The 24,019-nt window shown below is 37.3% G+C and overlaps 2 protein-coding genes across 5 annotated transcripts in view; both read right to left on the reverse strand.

The window, feature by feature from the left end:
* Window positions 1-359: 359 nt before the first annotated feature.
* Window positions 360-2,042, reverse strand: LOC139510781 (uncharacterized). The gene has a single exon (XM_071297311.1). It carries the CDS (start codon window positions 2,040-2,042, stop codon window positions 360-362), a length of 1,683 nt encoding a protein of 560 aa, XP_071153412.1.
* A 17,667-nt stretch (window positions 2,043-19,709) lies between these two features.
* LOC139511857 (V-type proton ATPase 116 kDa subunit a 1-like) overlaps window positions 19,710-24,019 on the reverse strand; it is a 51,982-nt gene continuing 47,672 nt past the window's right edge. For all 4 annotated transcript variants that reach the window (XM_071298984.1, XM_071298983.1, XM_071298985.1 and 1 more), the window contains exon 21: window positions 19,710-22,584. In XM_071298984.1, coding sequence (XP_071155085.1) covers window positions 22,491-22,584 — 94 coding nt within the window. In that variant the 3' untranslated portion in view covers window positions 19,710-22,490. The remainder of the gene's footprint in view (window positions 22,585-24,019) is intronic.

Genomic DNA, 24,019 nt, shown 5'->3' on the forward strand with positions numbered 1-24,019 from the left:
ACAGAAAAGGGAAAACAAATTATTCCAAAATCCTTACTCTCGATACTGCATTCTGGAAATAAAATTCCTTTTCCATAAAAACTCTATAAAAATTGTCAAAGATATCGATGTGTCAAAATATTTAAACCCTGACTGAATCTAAATGTTGACACCAACTAAAAACAAGCCAATAGAAATGAAAACAAAAACCTATATATCTCACTTTCGAAACAAACAAGCTGCAGGCTTAACAAAAAAGTATCAAATGATAATGAAAAATTCCAATTTCATGTGCTAAATGTACTTCTTTCATTGTGCAAAAAACATCATAGCATAAAATATTTCAATATATATGGTTTGTTTTTATAATTTTTAATTCATTAGATTCCACTGTATTCTAATTCATAAAGTTTTGACTTGTGGGTGTCTGGACTTCCTTGTTTACAGGTACATCCTAGATATAAATGTCCTGATGAAGAATATGCAAGAGAGTATGAACGCTCAATTCCTATGTCCAAGAGATTATGGAATGTAATAAAGTGTCCATAGTTATTTAAAATATGTACGGTATTAGTTTCCAGTTCTGTAACAATGGTTCGTCCTGATGATATTATAGATACATAAACAGGTTTAAATGGTTTCCTTTCAGTGTTGATATGAGGATGACCCGAGTATATCTGTATGATTTCTTCTCCGCGTGCTAAAACAACCACTCTACCCTTAGCATCATCATGGACCCTGTCCACTACAAAGATACTGCCATCACTTGTACTGGATATAGAACGAGGGTAGGTAAATAATGATTTGTTTTCACCATCATGTTCATACTCCTTTAGATATTTCCCTTCTTGGTTCATAACTATTACAACACATCTCCCTGTATCGGGATATTTATGTCCTTGAGATCTGGACCCTATAATGACTCTATGATCTTTAGTTGCATGTATGAAAAGTGCCTTTAAAGGATATACATTGAATACTGAATCTGTTATCGCACCAGTCTTAATGTTAATTATTTTAAGCCTTGTGCCAGAAGTGGATACGAGAATGTCACCTGTAGGACTGACTGCCATACCAAATATCTTGATACTGAAGTTAGATTTCACTTGGACACTTGTTCTCACTACTGTCACATGTTGAAGTACGTTTGATGAATTGTCAGATATCAATAATGTTTGGTCCGGTAACTCAGTTAATAAAGAAATCTTTCTAATATCTGTAGTACACTGTTTGACTACTTTTAAACTGTTTGTTGCACCTTTATTTGTTTTTAGCTTACTAGATTCACCTACTAAATTTACTCCTTCAATAAAGTCTGATAAAGATTCGATGTTTGACTTGAATGGAACAATGTAATAATTCAATGAAGTAAACAACTCCTTAAACCTATCAAAGAACTTATAAAAATCTTTAGAACTTTTAATTAGATCTACAACATTAATGACCTCCTGAAATTTCCCTTTTTCTCTGTCTATGTTTCTTAATTCTCTATCAATTTCCTGATTAATTGATCTCTTTTTCTCTTCTAAACCAATAAGTTTTTCAGACCACCGATTCCCATCAGTTATTGATCTATTCTGAATATGTTCTTTCGCTTTATTATACATGGCTTCCTCTGATTCGTCTATGTTTCTCAATTTTTGTTCTTCAGTAGACAGTTCACTTAATTTTGTCACTGCATTTTTGTGTCCCTCCCATAACTTTTTCTTTTTACCTAGAAATTCCTCCTCATCTACAAACTCATGTCCATTGTGCACCTTCATCACACATTTCAAACAGACAACTTTTTTACAAGTTCTACAATACGAGCAGCAAACATGATTGGAATGTTCACTACAATGCACGTCACTAAAGTTAAAACTTTCTCCTGAATCTAATTCCCCGATATCATTTAGGTTTCTAATTATGTGGTCTTTAGCAATTCTGAGATGAATATTATCTTTACAACTACTGCACATTAAAAACTGACAATTTACACATTTCCATTGAATTGTATTTTTGCCTTGGCAGAGCTGACAACCAATGGACACCTGACTATTTGGGACTGAAGCAGACGTTCCCATTTTTAAAAGAACATATTTCAACTGTTTTATCTTATAAATAAATCCACTGTCAGATTTAAAAAAAAAAAAAGTATTAAAGATAGTGTGGTTAGTTTGATGGATGTCAAATTTTAATAGGAATTCAAACATTAAAATATGTTAAAACTTATCTAACTCGTTTGTCACAAGAAAATTTGACAAGGTATACTTTGAAATTAAATCAATATAAAATCAATATAGGCTTAATATTTTGATGTACAATATAATACTGAACACGTAAAGTAATATAATTTTATGTTTAATTGCACCTAGGGTTTTCATGGAAATTTAAAATACTTAAGGCTGTGTCACTCACCTTGCATTTTGCACAAAATTGATAAAATGCAAGAAGTTTTTTTTTGTTTTGAAAGGAAACTATGTCAAATATAATAAACTATTAAAGCAGAAATTTGTCTTGCATGTAAACTCTTTTGATAGCCAAATACAAATGTTCAGATTAAACTTTATCATGTTCACTTGTAATTTGGTTGAGTCAAGCAGTTTCAATTGATACTATATAGTGTCTTTCTTTATTGTGGTGTTACACTATTGTTTCTGATAAGGGTGAAGGTTGGTACCTATTTAAACCACTGCATTTGTTTGTACCTGTCCTAAATAAGGAATCTGATGTTCATTAGTTGTCATTTGTTGATGTGGTTCATAAGTGTTTCTCGTTTTTCTCGGTTTTTATATAGATAACACCATTGGTTTTCATGTTCGGATACAGGTGGTGTCCCCGCTTGCATAGTGTTATAAAGGGACATAACTTAAGAACAGTAAAAGTGACACTAAGGCCACAACCATTTGATTTTCTGACGTTTGAGAACAATCACAAATCAAAGTGCTTGTAAGCACTGAGGGTAAAGATTGCTTGAAGTTATCAGTGGGAAGTGAAATTAAATATTGCATTGGTTGTAGTGGAGATAACTCCAGTTTTTTAAGATGGCTTTAAAAATTACATCATTATTTTTAGAACAGATATTAGATTCCTGCACCTTGCAAAAGTTATGTGATATTCTTGACAAGTGTAACATCATTTTGTGCCTTGAATATCTGAGCATATATTACATCGATACATTTCTGGAAATTTTCATGGATAGGATGTAAAGAATGTTATGATCAATGCACTATATTTTGTGTAGCAAAAAAGGTTCACTATATTTTGTGTAGCAAAAAAGATTTAGATATCAAATCAGTCCCATAAGTTTTTTATTGCATTTCATGCAATCTTTGCCTAAAAGCTGTTTTTTTTCCATTTGTAAAGGGACATACCTCTCGACTACTTAAAGTGACGCAACCCAAATTAAGACTTGATCTGTATTTTATGTTTTTTGTTTTTTGTCCATGGATTTACGAGTTTTGAACAGCGGTATACTACTGTTGCCTTTATTTATGGTAATAAGCATTGTGTATAAGCAAAAAAATCTGTAAAGGCCCATAACTCTAGAACAGTAAAAGTGACACCACAAAAATTCAAACTTGACCTGTGTTTTGTGGTAATAAGCATTCTGTAAAAGTTTCATATCAGTTGTTATTGGTTAAGGCAAACTAAAGTTTGATAACAGAAATAAAAAAGTTATTTTTTTTCCATTTGTAACATACCCCTTGATTAATGATTAATGAAAAAGACAATGCCCAAATTAAGAATTGATCTGTATTTTGTGGTAATTAGCATTGTGTACAAGTTTAACCCTTTAACCCCCAATCCCGCCTGTAGACGTGATGGCGACAACCATTCTTTGATGGCCCGTATGACCCTCCATACTTTTTTTGAACTGCCCCAGCTGAACTGTCATGATAGCAGGGACTTCAACCAAGTAGTTCATGGTCCATCAACTCTTCCCAGATGTCTGTTCATGAAAATATGGCACTTTGAAAGCCGTTTAAGAGTTCAAAATCGGAAAAACATGAAAAGTAGCCAAAATCCGGTGGGGGTGGGCATCTTTTGATGGCCACTACGTGACTGGAAGTGACTGTTGGCAAAAACTATTATCATATATGCATGCATAGGTGGTATAGGAACACGACGAGGTATACTATGACCAATAGGAATCTAGTCTGTAAAATCTAGGTCACCGTTTTGTCAAAAATCCATAAAAACGGACATTTAGGCAGACCTGACTTGACAATAATAATTCCCAAGCAAGACACTGAAGTCCAATATACTCCCAGCTAGCATGAATGGACTACTGTAACTATAGGGTAATACTTGAATGACAAAAAAACACAGTCGTGTCAGTGTTCACCTCTCAAGGTCGTTTTGAAATCGGAAAATAGACGGAAAATCACCATTTTTCACTGGGGGTGGGTTCAAACCCACGAGAAAATATTCCACCTCCCACCCCACCCCCCACCCATGCCATCCGCCCCCAAATCCCAATAAGTAGTTTAATAGATGAGCATCAGTTACAGCATCAGGAGTTTGCTCATTTGCATATAATTTGCATATGTTTGCAAATTTTCGAAAATGCCTGATTTTCCAAAAATGTCTTGGGGGCGAATGAGTTAAAGTAAAAATATTTTTTTCACGATTTTCAACCTCTAAAGAGTGTTTTGGTCAGTTTTACACCCCAAAACGACCCTCAAACCCAACAGAAGCCAAATTAAAAAAATTCGATCAAATAGTTTAACCCTTTAACCCCCAATCCCGCCTGTAGACGTGATGGCGACAACCATTCTTTGATGGCCCGTATGACCCTCCATACTTTTTTTGAACTGCCCCAGCTGAACTGTCATGATAGCAGGGACTTCAACCAAGTAGTTCATGGTCCATCAACTCTTCTCAGATGTCTGTTCATGAAAATATGGCACTTTGAAAGCCGTTTAAGAGTTCAAAATCGGAAAAACATGAAAAGTAGCCAAAATCCGGTGGGGGGTGGGCATCTTTTGATGGCCACTACGTGACTGGAAGTGACTGTTGGCAAAAACTATTATCATATATGCATGCATAGGTGGTATAGGAACACGACGAGGTATACTATGACCAATAGGAATCTAGTCTGTAAAATCTAGGTCACCGTTTTGTCAAAAATCCATAAAAACGGACATTTAGGCAGACCTGACTTGACAATAATAATTCCCAAGCAAGACACTGAAGTCCAATATACTCCCAGCTAGCATGAATGGACTACTGTAACTATAGGGTAATACTTGAATGACAAAAAAACACAGTCGTGTCAGTGTTCACCTCTCAAGGTCGTTTTGAAATCGGAAAATAGACGGAAAATCACCATTTTTCACTGGGGGTGGGTTCAAACACACGAGAAAATATTCCACCTCCCACCCCACCCCCACCCATGCCATCCGCCCCCAAATCCCAATAAGTAGTTTAATAGATGAGCATCAGTTACAGCATCAGGAGTTTGCTCATTTGCATATAATTTGCATATGTTTGCAAATTTTCGAAAATGCCTGATTTTCCAAAAATGTCTTGGGGGCGAATGAGTTAAAGTAAAAATATTTTTTTCACGATTTTCAACCTCTAAAGAGTGTTTTGGTCAGTTTTACACCCCAAAACGACCCTCAAACCCAACAGAAGCCAAATTAAAAAAATTCGATCAAATAGTTTAAAGTAAAAATATTTTTTTCACGATTTTCAACCTCTAAAGAGTGTTTTGGTCAGTTTTACACCCCAAAACGACCCTCAAACCCAACAGAAGCCAAATTAAAAAAATTCGATCAAAAAGTTTAACCCTTTAACCCCCAATCCCGCCTGTAGACGTGATGGCGACAACCATTCTTTGATGGCCCGTATGACCCTCCATACTTTTTTTGAACTGCCCCAGCTGAACTGTCATGATAGCAGGGACTTCAACCAAGTAGTTCATGGTCCATCAACTCTTCTCAGATGTCTGTTCATGAAAATATGGCACTTTGAAAGCCGTTTAAGAGTTCAAAATCGGAAAAACATGAAAAGTAGCCAAAATCCGGTGGGGGTGGGCATCTTTTGATGGCCACTACGTGACTGGAAGTGACTGTTGGCAAAAACTATTATCATATATGCATGCATAGGTGGTATAGGAACACGACGAGGTATACTATGACCAATAGGAATCTAGTCTGTAAAATCTAGGTCACCGTTTTGTCAAAAATCCATAAAAACGGACATTTAGGCAGACCTGACTTGACAATAATAATTCCCAAGCAAGACACTGAAGTCCAATATACTCCCAGCTAGCATGAATGGACTACTGTAACTATAGGGTAATACTTGAATGACAAAAAAAACACAGTCGTGTCAGTGTTCACCTCTCAAGGTCGTTTTGAAATCGGAAAATAGACGGAAAATCACCATTTTTCACTGGGGGTGGGTTCAAACCCACGAGAAAATATTCCACCTCCCACCCCACCCCCCACCCATGCCATCCGCCCCCAAATCCCAATAAGTAGTTTAATAGATGAGCATCAGTTACAGCATCAGGAGTTTGCTCATTTGCATATAATTTGCATATGTTTGCAAATTTTCGAAAATGCCTGATTTTCCAAAAATGTCTTGGGGGCGAATGAGTTAAAGTAAAAATATTTTTTTCACGATTTTCAACCTCTAAAGAGTGTTTTGGTCAGTTTTACACCCCAAAACGACCCTCAAACCCAACAGAAGCCAAATTAAAAAAATTCGATCAAATAGTTTAACCCTTTAACCCCCAATCCCGCCTGTAGACGTGATGGCGACAACCATTCTTTGATGGCCCGTATGACCCTCCATACTTTTTTTGAACTGCCCCAGCTGAACTGTCATGATAGCAGGGACTTCAACCAAGTAGTTCATGGTCCATCAACTCTTCTCAGATGTCTGTTCATGAAAATATGGCACTTTGAAAGCCGTTTAAGAGTTCAAAATCGGAAAAACAGCCAAAATCCGGTGGGGGTGGGCATCTTTTGATGGCCACTACGTGACTGGAAGTGACTGTTGGCAAAAACTATTATCATATATGCATGCATAGGTGGTATAGGAACACGACGAGGTATACTATGACCAATAGGAATCTAGTCTGTAAAATCTAGGTCACCGTTTTGTCAAAAATCCATAAAAACGGACATTTAGGCAGACCTGACTTGACAATAATAATTCCCAAGCAAGACACTGAAGTCCAATATACTCCCAGCTAGCATGAATGGACTACTGTAACTATAGGGTAATACTTGAATGACAAAAAAACACAGTCGTGTCAGTGTTCACCTCTCAAGGTCGTTTTGAAATCGGAAAATAGACGGAAAATCACCATTTTTCACTGGGGGTGGGTTCAAACCCACGAGAAAATATTCCACCTCCCACCCCACCCCCCACCCATGCCATCCGCCCCCAAATCCCAATAAGTAGTTTAATAGATGAGCATCAGTTACAGCATCAGGAGTTTGCTCATTTGCATATAATTTGCATATGTTTGCAAATTTTCGAAAATGCCTGATTTTCCAAAAATGTCTTGGGGGCGAATGAGTTAAAGTAAAAATATTTTTTTCACGATTTTCAACCTCTAAAGAGTGTTTTGGTCAGTTTTACACCCCAAAACGACCCTCAAACCCAACAGAAGCCAAATTAAAAAAATTCGATCAAATAGTTTAACCCTTTAACCCCCAATCCCGCCTGTAGACGTGATGGCGACAACCATTCTTTGATGGCCCGTATGACCCTCCATACTTTTTTTGAACTGCCCCAGCTGAACTGTCATGATAGCAGGGACTTCAACCAAGTAGTTCATGGTCCATCAACTCTTCTCAGATGTCTGTTCATGAAAATATGGCACTTTGAAAGCCGTTTAAGAGTTCAAAATCGGAAAAACATGAAAAGTAGCCAAAATCCGGTGGGGGTGGGCATCTTTTGATGGCCACTAAGTGACTGGAAGTGACTGTTGGCAAAAACTATTATCATATATGCATGCATAGGTGGTATAGGAACACGACGAGGTATACTATGACCAATAGGAATCTAGTCTGTAAAATCTAGGTCACCGTTTTGTCAAAAATCCATAAAAACGGACATTTAGGCAGACCTGACTTGACAATAATAATTCCCAAGCAAGACACTGAAGTCCAATATACTCCCAGCTAGCATGAATGGACTACTGTAACTATAGGGTAATACTTGAATGACAAAAAACACAGTCGTGTCAGTGTTCACCTCTCAAGGTCGTTTTGAAATCGGAAAATAGACGGAAAATCACCATTTTTCACTGGGGGTGGGTTCAAACCCACGAGAAAATATTCCACCTCCCACCCCACCCCCCACCCATGCCATCCGCCCCCAAATCCCAATAAGTAGTTTAATAGATGAGCATCAGTTACAGCATCAGGAGTTTGCTCATTTGCATATAATTTGCATATGTTTGCAAATTTTCGAAAATGCCTGATTTTCCAAAAATGTCTTGGGGGCGAATGAGTTAAAGTAAAAATATTTTTTTCACGATTTTCAACCTCTAAAGAGTGTTTTGGTCAGTTTTACACCCCAAAACGACCCTCAAACCCAACAGAAGCCAAATTAAAAAAATTCGATCAAATAGTTTAACCCTTTAACCCCCAATCCCGCCTGTAGACGTGATGGCGACAACCATTCTTTGATGGCCCGTATGACCCTCCATACTTTTTTTGAACTGCCCCAGCTGAACTGTCATGATAGCAGGGACTTCAACCAAGTAGTTCATGGTCCATCAACTCTTCTCAGATGTCTGTTCATGAAAATATGGCACTTTGAAAGCCGTTTAAGAGTTCAAAATCGGAAAAACATGAAAAGTAGCCAAAATCCGGTGGGGGTGGGCATCTTTTGATGGCCACTAAGTGACTGGAAGTGACTGTTGGCAAAAACTATTATCATATATGCATGCATAGGTGGTATAGGAACACGACGAGGTATACTATGACCAATAGGAATCTAGTCTGTAAAATCTAGGTCACCGTTTTGTCAAAAATCCATAAAAACGGACATTTAGGCAGACCTGACTTGACAATAATAATTCCCAAGCAAGACACTGAAGTCCAATATACTCCCAGCTAGCATGAATGGACTACTGTAACTATAGGGTAATACTTGAATGACAAAAAAACACAGTCGTGTCAGTGTTCACCTCTCAAGGTCGTTTTGAAATCGGAAAATAGACGGAAAATCACCATTTTTCACTGGGGGTGGGTTCAAACCCACGAGAAAATATTCCACCTCCCACCCCACCCCCCACCCATGCCATCCGCCCCCAAATCCCAATAAGTAGTTTAATAGATGAGCATCAGTTACAGCATCAGGAGTTTGCTCATTTGCATATAATTTGCATATGTTTGCAAATTTTCGAAAATGCCTGATTTTCCAAAAATGTCTTGGGGGCGAATGAGTTAAAGTAAAAATATTTTTTTCACGATTTTCAACCTCTAAAGAGTGTTTTGGTCAGTTTTACACCCCAAAACGACCCTCAAACCCAACAGAAGCCAAATTAAAAAAATTCGATCAAATAGTTTAACCCTTTAACCCCCAATCCCGCCTGTAGACGTGATGGCGACAACCATTCTTTGATGGCCCGTATGACCCTCCATACTTTTTTTGAACTGCCCCAGCTGAACTGTCATGATAGCAGGGACTTCAACCAAGTAGTTCATGGTCCATCAACTCTTCTCAGATGTCTGTTCATGAAAATATGGCACTTTGAAAGCCGTTTAAGAGTTCAAAATCGGAAAAACATGAAAAGTAGCCAAAATCCGGTGGGGGTGGGCATCTTTTGATGGCCACTAAGTGACTGGAAGTGACTGTTGGCAAAAACTATTATCATATATGCATGCATAGGTGGTATAGGAACACGACGAGGTATACTATGACCAATAGGAATCTAGTCTGTAAAATCTAGGTCACCGTTTTGTCAAAAATCCATAAAAACGGACATTTAGGCAGACCTGACTTGACAATAATAATTCCCAAGCAAGACACTGAAGTCCAATATACTCCCAGCTAGCATGAATGGACTACTGTAACTATAGGGTAATACTTGAATGACAAAAAAACACAGTCGTGTCAGTGTTCACCTCTCAAGGTCGTTTTGAAATCGGAAAATAGACGGAAAATCACCATTTTTCACTGGGGGTGGGTTCAAACCCACGAGAAAATATTCCACCTCCCACCCCACCCCCCACCCATGCCATCCGCCCCCAAATCCCAATAAGTAGTTTAATAGATGAGCATCAGTTACAGCATCAGGAGTTTGCTCATTTGCATATAATTTGCATATGTTTGCAAATTTTCGAAAATGCCTGATTTTCCAAAAATGTCTTGGGGGCGAATGAGTTAAAGTAAAAATATTTTTTTCACGATTTTCAACCTCTAAAGAGTGTTTTGGTCAGTTTTACACCCCAAAACGACCCTCAAACCCAACAGAAGCCAAATTAAAAAAATTCGATCAAATAGTTTAACCCTTTAACCCCCAATCCCGCCTGTAGACGTGATGGCGACAACCATTCTTTGATGGCCCGTATGACCCTCCATACTTTTTTTGAACTGCCCCAGCTGAACTGTCATGATAGCAGGGACTTCAACCAAGTAGTTCATGGTCCATCAACTCTTCTCAGATGTCTGTTCATGAAAATATGGCACTTTGAAAGCCGTTTAAGAGTTCAAAATCGGAAAAACATGAAAAGTAGCCAAAATCCGGTGGGGGTGGGCATCTTTTGATGGCCACTAAGTGACTGGAAGTGACTGTTGGCAAAAACTATTATCATATATGCATGCATAGGTGGTATAGGAACACGACGAGGTATACTATGACCAATAGGAATCTAGTCTGTAAAATCTAGGTCACCGTTTTGTCAAAAATCCATAAAAACGGACATTTAGGCAGACCTGACTTGACAATAATAATTCCCAAGCAAGACACTGAAGTCCAATATACTCCCAGCTAGCATGAATGGACTACTGTAACTATAGGGTAATACTTGAATGACAAAAAAACACAGTCGTGTCAGTGTTCACCTCTCAAGGTCGTTTTGAAATCGGAAAATAGACGGAAAATCACCATTTTTCACTGGGGGTGGGTTCAAGAGTTCAAAATCGGAAAAACATGAAAAGTAGCCAAAATCCGGTGGGGGTGGGCATCTTTTGATGGCCACTACGTGACTGGAAGTGACTGTTGGCAAAAACTATTATCATATATGCATGCATAGGTGGTATAGGAACACGACGAGGTATACTATGACCAATAGGAATCTAGTCTGTAAAATCTAGGTCACCGTTTTGTCAAAAATCCATAAAAACGGACATTTAGGCAGACCTGACTTGACAATAATAATTCCCAAGCAAGACACTGAAGTCCAATATACTCCCAGCTAGCATGAATGGACTACTGTAACTATAGGGTAATACTTGAATGACAAAAAAACACAGTCGTGTCAGTGTTCACCTCTCAAGGTCGTTTTGAAATCGGAAAATAGACGGAAAATCACCATTTTTCACTGGGGGTGGGTTCAAGAGTTCAAAATCGGAAAAACATGAAAAGTAGCCAAAATCCGGTGGGGGTGGGCATCTTTTGATGGCCACTACGTGACTGGAAGTGACTGTTGGCAAAAACTATTATCATATATGCATGCATAGGTGGTATAGGAACACGACGAGGTATACTATGACCAATAGGAATCTAGTCTGTAAAATCTAGGTCACCGTTTTGTCAAAAATCCATAAAAACGGACATTTAGGCAGACCTGACTTGACAATAATAATTCCCAAGCAAGACACTGAAGTCCAATATACTCCCAGCTAGCATGAATGGACTACTGTAACTATAGGGTAATACTTGAATGACAAAAAAACACAGTCGTGTCAGTGTTCACCTCTCAAGGTCGTTTTGAAATCGGAAAATAGACGGAAAATCACCATTTTTCACTGGGGGTGGGTTCAAACCCACGAGAAAATATTCCACCTCCCACCCCACCCCCCACCCATGCCATCCGCCCCCAAATCCCAATAAGTAGTTTAATAGATGAGCATCAGTTACAGCATCAGGAGTTTGCTCATTTGCATATAATTTGCATATGTTTGCAAATTTTCGAAAATGCCTGATTTTCCAAAAATGTCTTGGGGGCGAATGAGTTAAAGTAAAAATATTTTTTTCACGATTTTCAACCTCTAAAGAGTGTTTTGGTCAGTTTTACACCCCAAAACGACCCTCAAACCCAACAGAAGCCAAATTAAAAAAATTCGATCAAATAGTTTAACCCTTTAACCCCCAATCCCGCCTGTAGACGTGATGGCGACAACCATTCTTTGATGGCCCGTATGACCCTCCATACTTTTTTTGAACTGCCCCAGCTGAACTGTCATGATAGCAGGGACTTCAACCAAGTAGTTCATGGTCCATCAACTCTTCTCAGATGTCTGTTCATGAAAATATGGCACTTTGAAAGCCGTTTAAGAGTTCAAAATCGGAAAAACATGAAAAGTAGCCAAAATCCGGTGGGGGTGGGCATCTTTTGATGGCCACTAAGTGACTGGAAGTGACTGTTGGCAAAAACTATTATCATATATGCATGCATAGGTGGTATAGGAACACGACGAGGTATACTATGACCAATAGGAATCTAGTCTGTAAAATCTAGGTCACCGTTTTGTCAAAAATCCATAAAAACGGACATTTAGGCAGACCTGACTTGACAATAATAATTCCCAAGCAAGACACTGAAGTCCAATATACTCCCAGCTAGCATGAATGGACTACTGTAACTATAGGGTAATACTTGAATGACAAAAAACACAGTCGTGTCAGTGTTCACCTCTCAAGGTCGTTTTGAAATCGGAAAATAGACGGAAAATCACCATTTTTCACTGGGGGTGGGTTCAAACCCACGAGAAAATATTCCACCTCCCACCCCACCCCCCACCCATGCCATCCGCCCCCAAATCCCAATAAGTAGTTTAATAGATGAGCATCAGTTACAGCATCAGGAGTTTGCTCATTTGCATATAATTTGCATATGTTTGCAAATTTTCGAAAATGCCTGATTTTCCAAAAATGTCTTGGGGGCGAATGAGTTAAAGTAAAAATATTTTTTTCACGATTTTCAACCTCTAAAGAGTGTTTTGGTCAGTTTTACACCCCAAAACGACCCTCAAACCCAACAGAAGCCAAATTAAAAAAATTCGATCAAATAGTTTAACCCTTTAACCCCCAATCCCGCCTGTAGACGTGATGGCGACAACCATTCTTTGATGGCCCGTATGACCCTCCATACTTTTTTTGAACTGCCCCAGCTGAACTGTCATGATAGCAGGGACTTCAACCAAGTAGTTCATGGTCCATCAACTCTTCTCAGATGTCTGTTCATGAAAATATGGCACTTTGAAAGCCGTTTAAGAGTTCAAAATCGGAAAAACATGAAAAGTAGCCAAAATCCGGTGGGGGTGGGCATCTTTTGATGGCCACTAAGTGACTGGAAGTGACTGTTGGCAAAAACTATTATCATATATGCATGCATAGGTGGTATAGGAACACGACGAGGTATACTATGACCAATAGGAATCTAGTCTGTAAAATCTAGGTCACCGTTTTGTCAAAAATCCATAAAAACGGACATTTAGGCAGACCTGACTTGACAATAATAATTCCCAAGCAAGACACTGAAGTCCAATATACTCCCAGCTAGCATGAATGGACTACTGTAACTATAGGGTAATACTTGAATGACAAAAAAACACAGTCGTGTCAGTGTTCACCTCTCAAGGTCGTTTTGAAATCGGAAAATAGACGGAAAATCACCATTTTTCACTGGGGGTGGGTTCAAACCCACGAGAAAATATTCCACCTCCCACCCCACCCCCCACCCATGCCATCCGCCCCCAAATCCCAATAAGTAGTTTAATAGATGAGCATCAGTTACAGCATCAGGAGTTTGCTCATTTGCATATAATTTGCATATGTTTGCAAATTTTCGAAAATGCCTGATTTTCCAAAAATGTCTTGGGGGCGAATGAGTTAAAGTAAAAATATTTTTTTCACGATTTTCAACCTCTAAAGAGTGTTTTGGTCAGTTTTACACCCCAAAACGACCCTCAAACCCAACAGAAGCCAAATTAAAAAAATTCGATCAAATAGTTTAACCCTTTAACCCCCAATCCCGCCTGTAGACGTGATGGCGACAACCATTCTTTGATGGCCCGTATGACCCTCCATACTTTTTTTGAACTGCCCCAGCTGAACTGTCATGATAGCAGGGACTTCAACCAAGTAGTTCATGGTCCATCAACTCTTCTCAGATGTCTGTTCATGAAAATATGGCACTTTGAAAGCCGTTTAAGAGTTCAAAATCGGAAAAACATGAAAAGTAGCCAAAATCCGGTGGGGGTGGGCATCTTTTGATGGCCACTAAGTGACTGGAAGTGACTGTTGGCAAAAACTATTATCATATATGCATGCATAGGTGGTATAGGAACACGACGAGGTATACTATGACCAATAGGAATCTAGTCTGTAAAATCTAGGTCACCGTTTTGTCAAAAATCCATAAAAACGGACATTTAGGCAGACCTGACTTGACAATAATAATTCCCAAGCAAGACACTGAAGTCCAATATACTCCCAGCTAGCATGAATGGACTACTGTAACTATAGGGTAATACTTGAATGACAAAAAAACACAGTCGTGTCAGTGTTCACCTCTCAAGGTCGTTTTGAAATCGGAAAATAGACGGAAAATCACCATTTTTCACTGGGGGTGGGTTCAAGAGTTCAAAATCGGAAAAACATGAAAAGTAGCCAAAATCCGGTGGGGGTGGGCATCTTTTGATGGCCACTACGTGACTGGAAGTGACTGTTGGCAAAAACTATTATCATATATGCATGCATAGGTGGTATAGGAACACGACGAGGTATACTATGACCAATAGGAATCTAGTCTGTAAAATCTAGGTCACCGTTTTGTCAAAAATCCATAAAAACGGACATTTAGGCAGACCTGACTTGACAATAATAATTCCCAAGCAAGACACTGAAGTCCAATATACTCCCAGCTAGCATGAATGGACTACTGTAACTATAGGGTAATACTTGAATGACAAAAAAACACAGTCGTGTCAGTGTTCACCTCTCAAGGTCGTTTTGAAATCGGAAAATAGACGGAAAATCACCATTTTTCACTGGGGGTGGGTTCAAACCCACGAGAAAATATTCCACCTCCCACCCCACCCCCCACCCATGCCATCCGCCCCCAAATCCCAATAAGTAGTTTAATAGATGAGCATCAGTTACAGCATCAGGAGTTTGCTCATTTGCATATAATTTGCATATGTTTGCAAATTTTCGAAAATGCCTGATTTTCCAAAAATGTCTTGGGGGCGAATGAGTTAAAGTAAAAATATTTTTTTCACGATTTTCAACCTCTAAAGAGTGTTTTGGTCAGTTTTACACCCCAAAACGACCCTCAAACCCAACAGAAGCCAAATTAAAAAAATTCGATCAAATAGTTTAACCCTTTAACCCCCAATCCCGCCTGTAGACGTGATGGCGACAACCATTCTTTGATGGCCCGTATGACCCTCCATACTTTTTTTGAACTGCCCCAGCTGAACTGTCATGATAGCAGGGACTTCAACCAAGTAGTTCATGGTCCATCAACTCTTCTCAGATGTCTGTTCATGAAAATATGGCACTTTGAAAGCCGTTTAAGAGTTCAAAATCGGAAAAACATGAAAAGTAGCCAAAATCCGGTGGGGGTGGGCATCTTTTGATGGCCACTAAGTGACTGGAAGTGACTGTTGGCAAAAACTATTATCATATATGCATGCATAGGTGGTATAGGAACACGACGAGGTATACTATGACCAATAGGAATCTAGTCTGTAAAATCTAGGTCACCGTTTTGTCAAAAATCCATAAAAACGGACATTTAGGCAGACCTGACTTGACAATAATAATTCCCAAGCAAGACACTGAAGTCCAATATACTCCCAGCTAGCATGAATGGACTACTGTAACTATAGGGTAATACTTGAATGACAAAAAAACACAGTCGTGTCAGTGTTCACCTCTCAAGGTCGTTTTGAAATCGGAAAATAGACGGAAAATCACCATTTTTCACTGGGGGTGGGTTCAAACCCACGAGAAAATATTCCACCTCCCACCCCACCCCCCACCCATGCCATCCGCCCCCAAATCCCAATAAGTAGTTTAATAGATGAGCATCAGTTACAGCATCAGGAGTTTGCTCATTTGCATATAATTTGCATATGTTTGCAAATTTTCGAAAATGCCTGATTTTCCAAAAATGTCTTGGGGGCGAATGAGTTAAAGTAAAAATATTTTTTTCACGATTTTCAACCTCTAAAGAGTGTTTTGGTCAGTTTTACACCCAAAAACGACCCTCAAACCCAACAGAAGCCAAATTAAAAAAATTCGATCAAATAGTTTAACCCTTTAACCCCCAATCCCGCCTGTAGACGTGATGGCGACAACCATTCTTTGATGGCCCGTATGACCCTCCATACTTTTTTTGAACTGCCCCAGCTGAACTGTCATGATAGCAGGGACTTCAACCAAGTAGTTCATGGTCCATCAACTCTTCTCAGATGTCTGTTCATGAAAATATGGCACTTTGAAAGCCGTTTAAGAGTTCAAAATCGGAAAAACATGAAAAGTAGCCAAAATCCGGTGGGGGTGGGCATCTTTTGATGGCCACTAAGTGACTGGAAGTGACTGTTGGCAAAAACTATTATCATATATGCATGCATAGGTGGTATAGGAACACGACGAGGTATACTATGACCAATAGGAATCTAGTCTGTAAAATCTAGGTCACCGTTTTGTCAAAAATCCATAAAAACGGACATTTAGGCAGACCTGACTTGACAATAATAATTCCCAAGCAAGACACTGAAGTCCAATATACTCCCAGCTAGCATGAATGGACTACTGTAACTATAGGGTAATACTTGAATGACAAAAAAACACAGTCGTGTCAGTGTTCACCTCTCAAGGTCGTTTTGAAATCGGAAAATAGACGGAAAATCACCATTTTTCACTGGGGGTGGGTTCAAGAGTTCAAAATCGGAAAAACATGAAAAGTAGCCAAAATCCGGTGGGGGTGGGCATCTTTTGATGGCCACTACGTGACTGGAAGTGACTGTTGGCAAAAACTATTATCATATATGCATGCATAGGTGGTATAGGAACACGACGAGGTATACTATGACCAATAGGAATCTAGTCTGTAAAATCTAGGTCACCGTTTTGTCAAAAATCCATAAAAACGGACATTTAGGCAGACCTGACTTGACAATAATAATTCCCAAGCAAGACACTGAAGTCCAATATACTCCCAGCTAGCATGAATGGACTACTGTAACTATAGGGTAATACTTGAATGACAAAAAAACACAGTCGTGTCAGTGTTCACCTCTCAAGGTCGTTTTGAAATCGGAAAATAGACGGAAAATCACCATTTTTCACTGGGGGTGGGTTCAAACCCACGAGAAAATATTCCACCTCCCACCCCACCCCCCACCCATGCCATCCGCCCCCAAATCCCAATAAGTAGTTTAATAGATGAGCATCAGTTACAGCATCAGGAGTTTGCTCATTTGCATATAATTTGCATATGTTTGCAAATTTTCGAAAATGCCTGATTTTCCAAAAATGTCTTGGGGGCGAATGAGTTAAAGTAAAAATATTTTTTTCACGATTTTCAACCTCTAAAGAGTGTTTTGGTCAGTTTTACACCCCAAAACGACCCTCAAACCCAACAGAAGCCAAATTAAAAAAATTCGATCAAATAGTTTAACCCTTTAACCCCCAATCCCGCCTGTAGACGTGATGGCGACAACCATTCTTTGATGGCCCGTATGACCCTCCATACTTTTTTTGAACTGCCCCAGCTGAACTGTCATGATAGCAGGGACTTCAACCAAGTAGTTCATGGTCCATCAACTCTTCTCAGATGTCTGTTCATGAAAATATGGCACTTTGAAAGCCGTTTAAGAGTTCAAAATCGGAAAAACATGAAAAGTAGCCAAAATCCGGTGGGGGTGGGCATCTTTTGATGGCCACTAAGTGACTGGAAGTGACTGTTGGCAAAAACTATTATCATATATGCATGCATAGGTGGTATAGGAACACGACGAGGTATACTATGACCAATAGGAATCTAGTCTGTAAAATCTAGGTCACCGTTTTGTCAAAAATCCATAAAAACGGACATTTAGGCAGACCTGACTTGACAATAATAATTCCCAAGCAAGACACTGAAGTCCAATATACTCCCAGCTAGCATGAATGGACTACTGTAACTATAGGGTAATACTTGAATGACAAAAAAACACAGTCGTGTCAGTGTTCACCTCTCAAGGTCGTTTTGAAATCGGAAAATAGACGGAAAATCACCATTTTTCACTGGGGGTGGGTTCAAACCCACGAGAAAATATTCCACCTCCCACCCCACCCCCCACCCATGCCATCCGCCCCCAAATCCCAATAAGTAGTTTAATAGATGAGCATCAGTTACAGCATCAGGAGTTTGCTCATTTGCATATAATTTGCATATGTTTGCAAATTTTCGAAAATGCCTGATTTTCCAAAAATGTCTTGGGGGCGAATGAGTTAAAGTAAAAATATTTTTTTCACGATTTTCAACCTCTAAAGAGTGTTTTGGTCAGTTTTACACCCCAAAACGACCCTCAAACCCAACAGAAGCCAAATTAAAAAAATTCGATCAAATAGTTTAACCCTTTAACCCCCAATCCCGCCTGTAGACGTGATGGCGACAACCATTCTTTGATGGCCCGTATGACCCTCCATACTTTTTTTGAACTGCCCCAGCTGAACTGTCATGATAGCAGGGACTTCAACCAAGTAGTTCATGGTCCATCAACTCTTCTCAGATGTCTGTTCATGAAAATATGGCACTTTGAAAGCCGTTTAAGAGTTCAAAATCGGAAAAACATGAAAAGTAGCCAAAATCCGGTGGGGGTGGGCATCTTTTGATGGCCACTAAGTGACTGGAAGTGACTGTTGGCAAAAACTATTATCATATATGCATGCATAGGTGGTATAGGAACACGACGAGGTATACTATGACCAATAGGAATCTAGTCTGTAAAATCTAGGTCACCGTTTTGTCAAAAATCCATAAAAACGGACATTTAGGCAGACCTGACTTGACAATAATAATTCCCAAGCAAGACACTGAAGTCCAATATACTCCCAGCTAGCATGAATGGACTACTGTAACTATAGGGTAATACTTGAATGACAAAAAAACACAGTCGTGTCAGTGTTCACCTCTCAAGGTCGTTTTGAAATCGGAAAATAGACGGAAAATCACCATTTTTCACTGGGGGTGGGTTCAAACCCACGAGAAAATATTCCACCTCCCACCCCACCTCCCACCCATGCCATCCGCCCCCAAATCCCAATAAGTAGTTTAATAGATGAGCATCAGTTACAGCATCAGGAGTTTGCTCATTTGCATATAATTTGCATATGTTTGCAAATTTTCGAAAATGCCTGATTTTCCAAAAATGTCTTGGGGGCGAATGAGTTAATAACATTTGTTGTAGGAAAACTAAAGTTAGAGAACAGAAACCAAATGTGAGACTAAAATGGACACATGTACAGACAGACAAGGATAAAACTTAATGCCCCTATGGCAGGGGCATAAAAAGTAATTAAAATACTTGGGGTTTAATTATAAATAAAACACATATAAAGATCAAGCATATTTATTTCACCATTAACAACACATTTAAACAACAAATAACATCATTCACTATCAGAAATACTACATTCTTTCTATCAGGTGTACTAACTATGAGGTTAGGAATGATCTGTACAATCAAGAGTCAATTGTGGCCTTTAGGCTAAAGTAAAAATGGTCATTTATCATATCTGTATATACAGATTTCTGGTAAAGTAGAATCAGGCTAGACAGATTTAAGGTACTGTATATTGATTTTAGTCTAGACAGATTTCAGGTATATTGTGTTTAGTCTAGACAGATTTCAGGTATATTAGGTTCAATTTAAACAGATTTCACTGTATTTGATTGTATCTCTTAAAATCTCATTTCTTGCTTCGATTGTAACCTTGGACTGAACTTCTAGCTTCAATTAGTAGAACGTCATGATTAATATGACATACAATACATCTACAAATATTTACTTCTAAACTATCTCTATGTAAGATCATCAACACAGGACAACATTTATACAATTTCACAGACAAAATTAATTGATAAACTGAAATGTATTGTATCTTTTTATAATTGATTTTATAATAATGACAAATCTATAAAGAATTCTTAAACTATAAATAGAATGGAACTTAGGTTGGAACCACACTTTATTCTAGATTGAAACCCTTTTAGAAATGGCTTCGTCCCTGAATCATGTAATATCAGTTGGTCAACATTTTATTGAAGTAAGGTGTATTATCTATTGGATGGTATACATGTATACTTAATGGCATCCTTTCATATCATAGTATGTATTTGTTAGAAAAATGACACTTACACATTTATAAGATTAGTGTTTTTATGTATAAGTATAAAAAAAACATACACACACAGGAAAGATCTCATTTTCAAGGTAGACTACGGATTTCTTCATATCTTTCTTAAGGCAGATTTTATCACCCAGTATCTAGATTTTTCCGTCACTGATAACATATCTAATTTTCAATAAAAAAATGCCTACAAAGATATTCTTTGGTACAATTATGAAATAGAAAGTCATCTTTTAACAATGTTTCTTGCCCCTCTACTGTCAGATAGTGTTGCATTAAAATAATGATTACTATCCATTTAAAATGTTAGTGTTTATACATACATGTTATTGGTTATATAATTATTTCAAATAAATATAGATTATACAATAGAGTTCAAGGAGGAGTTAGTATGACAAGAGATATTACTTGGCCCTGAAAATAGCAAAAAAAATTAACTTTTTCAAGTCTGTCAAAACAATGTTAATCTAATGGATAAATGAACAGATTTATATAATCTGGACACTTTAATGCAGAGAGATCCCATGTTATCATGTCACTTTGACGTCAGAAAGATGTCACAATTAATAATTTGACTAATTTTACACATTTTTTTGGGGTCAAAATATAGTAGTAACTCTTTACCCAATTTACACACATTTACATCTTGTATAATACATTTAAGTAAAGCTGTTGCTCATATCTAAATATTAATGACAAGTTCTCAAAACCGGGGAATTTCAGCAGGTTTTTTTAAAATCTTATTCCATGAATAGAAGAAGCTTGAAGTCCTTATGCCAATACTTTTGTCTTATGAAAATCTGAAGAATGCTATTGGGTAGATTTATATTTCTTTTTAATTTTCAAATTCAAGAGGCAATTTGTTTTATCAGTGGTTACTACCACTCAAGGAAACCTTATAAACTTTGATTTCTACATGTAATGACACTATACAACAATATCATTAAACAACACACATTGCTACTTTTTTGGTGATAAAGTGATTCGATCTCAAGTGAAAAAAATACTTAATTCATAAAATGATTGTGAAATACCATACATTAACACAATTGTCAAATACTAATTCAAACTATGACATTTCTTTTTTTTCATTCATTCACAAACTCAATTTTTCAATGATATATTTCAATAAAGGATTATTTTAACACTTAAACACAACCACAAACTCTATATATGTAAACAGTAATAATTTAAAGATAATAATTATTTACAACAACAAATTATTGATATAATAACAATTGAGATTCAGTGTTAATCACATGATACAAATGTTAATCACATGATATTGATTGAGTCACATGACGCAAATGTTATTCACATGAAAGTGACAGACAGCTGAAATCTACAAGAACTACTAAAAAAAATATGTATATGTTGAAAATATTTTGCATCCTCATGTCAAAAATTTTTACATGAACATAAACTTCACAGTCAAGAAAACTGTGGAATCTGACCAAAAGCTCTCTCAAAGAAATAAAATCCAAGTACGGACTACAGACAGCTATTTATTATCTCTTGATAGATAAGACACTTAGGTACATAATATCAAAGTGGAAATTCAGAGTTAAATTTGAAAAATCTGTTAGGTTATAATCTTTTATAATGAAATTTTGGAATAAGAGGCATTTTTGTATCAGTTTGTTGTTATGAAAAATACCTGAATTTGATTGGTGATTTCTTAATAGTACAAAATTTGCCCAAGAAGTATATATTTAATGCATTCTTCTGTGTCAAGTAATACAGTGAGTTATTATGCTTTAACTGATCTCAATAAATAAAAATATATATTTCAAATAAATAAAAATTTCTAGAAAGAAAGACCAGATGCTTGAAACTGAGAAAAACTTAAAATAACAAAAAGAAATGCTGAACAAAAGTCAACGTTTTAATATCTGCACACAATTTCTTTCTGACGATTGCATGTCCACTTATTCTTTTGGTATACATTCAAGCTAGTAAAGCTGTAATGGTTTGGTGGGATTTTTTAATCTTCAACACTGTATTGGCTAAGATCTTCAAATGTGAATGGTTGGAACTTCTCCCCTTCTCCTTTGTAAAACTTGGATTGAAACTCAACCCTGAAAAAATTAAATATATTATATTTTACATGTATTGTAATGGCTGTTTGAGAAATATCAACAATAAGGCAGGTATTTGGCCAATGAAAATGAAGTTTGGCACATTGACAGTATAGGGAAATCCATATACATAAAGGATTTTTATTCAACATAGTTTGTAATGTTCATTTTAATTAGATAACGTTCGACACCAATTTTCATGACATCAATTAACAATTGATACTATGAAAATGTACGGGCAAGTGTAGACCATGTATGACAGATTTTAATGTACGATTTTCTGTTGTGTTCTGTCAGTTTTATTAGAATGGAGAATAAACAATATTGCATTCGAAGCTTCAACAGCATCAATTGGTAACTTAATGGACACAATTACCCAATCACTAGCTCTGATAACAAGCCCAAGCTTAAAATACAGTTATCTCCTAAATATAAACGAATTGGACAAAATTTTCCATATCATGACATCTTATATATATGTAACTAATTTGAGGTAATTTCACATAACTAAAAAAATATCAATGTAAATGCATTTCATTCACTTGGAAAAATCATACACAGCAAAGGAGCAACAATTTTTTTTATAATTACAATATCACCAATAATAAAGTTTCTCTTTGATATTTTACAAAGCATACAATTTTGAATGACAAAATGCATAGAGCGTAACATTTACCTTTAGCTATATATAATAGGTTTAGTAGACTTGGGGAAGAAATCTATTATTAAAAATGATGAATGAAGTGCCATTATACCCTCTTCATTAATAGAAGTGTCTTCTCTATGTATAGTGAACAATTGTTAAGTTGGATGAAATAACACTGTGCTTAAACGGCTGTGGGTAACCCACAGCCCAAGATGGAGCCGTCTTGCGTCGGTTAGATACTTTTCTTCTATAGAATAACAATACCAAGAATGCATCAATTAAACAACTGAATTTAAAAGTTGTATTAATCGTTTAGGGAAACCCCTAAACTGGAAAGGTGATTAAATTCTACAAAATAAACGATCACAGCATGATTTTAAAAAACACTTAGGCTGTCCGTAACTTCAAAACAACTTGTCCGTAACTTTTTTCATCATATCAATAGAGATGTCCGTAACTTTCAAAGAATCGACATACGCGGATGTAATGTTTAAACTGATAATAGAGATTGCATCGAATACATATTCACAAAACGAAGTAGATGTCTAGTATGATATAATTCATTGCATCGATGGAAGACAAAATTGGGAAAAATATGAAAAAAATCATGATAAATCCGCAAAACTCGGGTCTCATTTTGTATAACGTCGGGGTACCCGAATCGCCTAGTTCGGATGGTTGTTTCCGATCATAGCAGATAAACTGTTGAAACATCATTGTTCGTTTTTATTTTTGAATAAGTAGACTACACAAGTATTTTTTACACATACATATAGCATGTATACACTT

Source organism: Mytilus edulis, chromosome 2 (genome assembly GCF_963676685.1).
Source record: "Mytilus edulis chromosome 2, xbMytEdul2.2, whole genome shotgun sequence".
NCBI lineage: Eukaryota > Metazoa > Mollusca > Bivalvia > Mytilida > Mytilidae > Mytilus > Mytilus edulis.